We start from the raw sequence: 3,226 nt of genomic DNA, 5'->3' as shown, positions 1-3,226 counted from the left end.
AAGCCAGCCCAGCAAATCGTCCAACAGGAGGCAGAGGGGACCTGGCACAGGGCCCGGGCACCTCCAGGGGACGTACCATCTGACCGTAGAGGTGGGCGGCAGCTAGGCCTCTGGGAGCTGGCCCAGCAAACGGCAGGGGCCGCCTGTCCTCAGCCCTGAGCTGCCCGCGAAGGGAGGCACCGTGACGTGACCCTGCTGTCCCCGAGTCACCGGGGTTGTGATGGCAGCCCAGCAAATCGTCCAACAGGAGGCAGAGGGGACCTGGCACAGGGCCCGGGCACCTCCAGGGGACGTACCATCTGACCGTAGAGGTGGGCGGCAGCTAGGCCTCTGGGGCCCAGCTTGGCCCCGGGGCAGGTCACCGATGTTTCCTGGTGCCTCGGTTTCCCATCTGGGAAGGGTAACTGCGCCTGTCTCCCCCTGGAGGGGAGCGGGGACGCACGGCCCACAGCCAGCGGGGCCTCGGGGAGGCCACTGCCCCCACCCCAGCCTCCAGGACCACCACCCACCTTGTTGGTGTCAAATCGGCCGCCCACGACATTCCCCCGGGCGAACACGTCCACTCCCACGTAGACGTCAGCCAGGCGCTCCCCGGCCGGGCGCCGCATGCGCACCAGGTGCTCCTCCCCCCAGTTATAGTTGGTGAAGATGCCGTCACAGGAGTCGAAGAAAACCCTGGGCCAAGGGGAGGGCCGAGGTGAGGGCCCATGGTCTCCACCGTCTCCCCCCCCACCCCCCCAGCACCCGCATCCACTCAACCACGGGCTGTGGGCAGTCTCCCGGCCCATCACAATGGCCTACAACCCCCGCACAGCGCCTGGCGACCAGGCGACTGCCGCTGCTGATGGCCAGGCGACCGGAGACTCTGCATCCCCCTCGCCACCCCGCAGCCGTGTGCGTGTGCCACCGCCCTGATGGCCCACCTGTTTTTTTCGTTCAGCTCGTCCTGCCACGTGAGCTGCCCGCTGCTCACCACGCTGTCGTACCAGAGCACCAGGCCCCCCGGGACCTGCTGGTGGAGCTGAGTGGTCAGGTACCGCAGGAAGCGCGGCGTGTTCCCCACGGCGGCCGGCTGCAGAGGGGCGAAGACGAGACCCTGGTGAGGCCCCGAGGTGTTTGTCAAAGTGCCTGGCGCGGGACAGACTGGACACCGATTCCCACCAAACGGCCAGGGTCCCAGAAGCCGTCCACCCCACAGCCCCCGAGGGCGGCCCAGCCGGACGTCCGCTTTCCTCTCTGAAGCAGGAAGGACACGGACACAGCGGCCAGGAACGATAAACCCCAAGAGAAAGGAGGGTGTCGGGAGAGGAAGCCACACACGCAGCCCAAGCCAAGCAGAGATGGAGGAGGGGGAGGGGCCACTGGAAGGAGCCAGAGAAGCTAAGCTCAGCCACACCGGGCGCCTGGACAGGAGCTGGCGCTCACTGGGAAGCGAGAAGCGGCCCAGCTGCTGTCACGGGGAGCCGGGGAGCCGGGTCCCCAAGAACACATTAAGGGATGCCCTCAAAGATCTATGCAAAAGGATGCTCATCACAATGCATTTATAGCGGAAAATAATCTAGAGGCAGAAATGCTAATGAGGAGTTGAAATAACTTATTGTATAGTCAAAAGATGTAATTCTGAAAAACATTAAATATTACATTTAAAATATAGTTAACATGCTTATATTTATAGAGAGGTCGCCCCCGGCCAGGAAGGCTTCGCACAGCTGCCCCCCCTCTTTCCACTCGGTGATGAAAGTGCCTGCGGGCGGAGAGCGAGGTCAGGCCGGGACCCTCCCCTCCCGACGCCGCCTCCCAGCGCAGGTCCCCGCACCAGCAGCATCGCTGTGGTGACCCGGAATCAGACACGGGGCGGCGGGGCCGGCGTGGGTGTGAGACTCGCAACGAAGGACCCGATGGGGAAGCTTGAGAGACTGCTGCACCCAGGGGTCAGCTGCCACCTGATTGTTGGGTTGTTGTTTGTTCTGGATTCCTCATCCGAGGATATTTCTCTTCTCCATTTAATTTTTTTTTTTAAGAGAGAGAGTGGAAGGGAGAGGGAGAGACAGAGAGAAACATCGATGTGAGAGAGACACATCCATCCGTCCATCCAGGGCCGGGGATCAAGCCCGCAACCAAGGTGCAGGCCCCTGACCAGAACCAAACCCGGGACCCTTTGCCATGGCTGCCTCTCCATCCACTGAGCCACGCCGGCCAGGGCCCACCCTTTGCCTGCCTGTTGTCTGTGGAGGCCACTCACCGTCTCAGCAGCAGCTCCACAGCGACCCAGCGGCCACAAAACTAAAGGTATTCCTCTGCTCCCCAGCACGAGTCTGCCTCCACCTGTCCCCACCTTTCGGGGCAGCCCCCAGGCCCGGCATCGCGGGTCACCGGCAGGCGCAGCCTCAGCTCTTACCCAGCACGCGGACCCCGTGCCTGTGCGCGGCGTTGGTCCAGCCCACCGGGGGGATGGTGACCAGGTGGTGGCTGAAGTACACGAAGATGTCGATGTACTGCCAGTGGTAGAAGGTGTAGGGGCTCCGGACCCCTGAGCCCTGAATGAACCTGGGGAGGAACAGAGCCAGGTCAGGGCCCGGGACGTGGGATAAGGACTCGGCGGCCTCCAGGTGAGAGCAACCACGAGTGAAGCCCCTCCTGGGTTCGGTCCATCGACGCCGACCAAAGGCCTGCTGTGCGCCGGGCACCCACAGACACCGACCACGCCACCGTCCTGAGGGTAAGCTGTCTCAGCAGTCCACGCTTCCCTAAGTGTGTTCCCTGGAACCCTAACTCCTCGGGGGAGGACGGTTATGGGGTGTAGCATAGGGCTGTCACGGAGGGAAAATGTCCCACAGGCTGTGCAGCCTTCGCCGTCAGCTCCTCAATGCCCAGAGGAACACAACAGCAGGAAATAGAGGCAGAAGGATTCGTGCAAAAGCTCCAGGTGTCGGGCATCCTGCTCTGGTGGAGGCAGTAGCACCTTCCGGACAGCGTCCCTGCAGGGGAGGCACCCGGTTTCGCCAGCCACTCCCGCCCCCCTGGATGGCCAGCTCTGCCGCAAGCCTTCCCGGCACGGCCGCCCGGGCTGTTTTCTGGGCGGTGGAGATCTGTGCGCTGATGGGGCAGCAAACGCCCCTGGTTGGGGGTGGGAGAGGCATGTGCAGACCTGCCCACGAAGGCTGCACAGCTTGTGGGACATTTTCCCTGGTCAGGCCTGCCAGGCCAAAGCCAGGGGGCAAGACGG

At 63.5% G+C, this 3,226-nt stretch overlaps 1 protein-coding gene across 1 annotated transcript in view; it reads right to left on the bottom strand.

Annotated features, from left to right (window-relative positions):
* ENGASE (endo-beta-N-acetylglucosaminidase) overlaps positions 1-3,226 on the bottom strand; it is an 18,169-nt gene that overhangs the window by 13,526 nt on the left and 1,417 nt on the right. Inside the window, 4 exon segments of the mRNA XM_015562695.1 lie at positions 510-675; positions 924-1,072; positions 1,575-1,744; positions 2,399-2,547. Of these exon segments, the coding sequence (XP_015418181.1) occupies positions 510-675; positions 924-1,072; positions 1,575-1,744; positions 2,399-2,547 (634 nt within the window).

The sequence above is a fragment of the Myotis davidii genome, unplaced genomic scaffold (assembly GCF_000327345.1).
Source record: "Myotis davidii unplaced genomic scaffold, ASM32734v1 scaffold991, whole genome shotgun sequence".
In the NCBI taxonomy this organism is placed as follows: domain Eukaryota; kingdom Metazoa; phylum Chordata; class Mammalia; order Chiroptera; family Vespertilionidae; genus Myotis; species Myotis davidii.
Note: the sequence above shows the minus strand (reverse complement) of the source record. Positions and strands in the feature narration are given on the sequence as shown.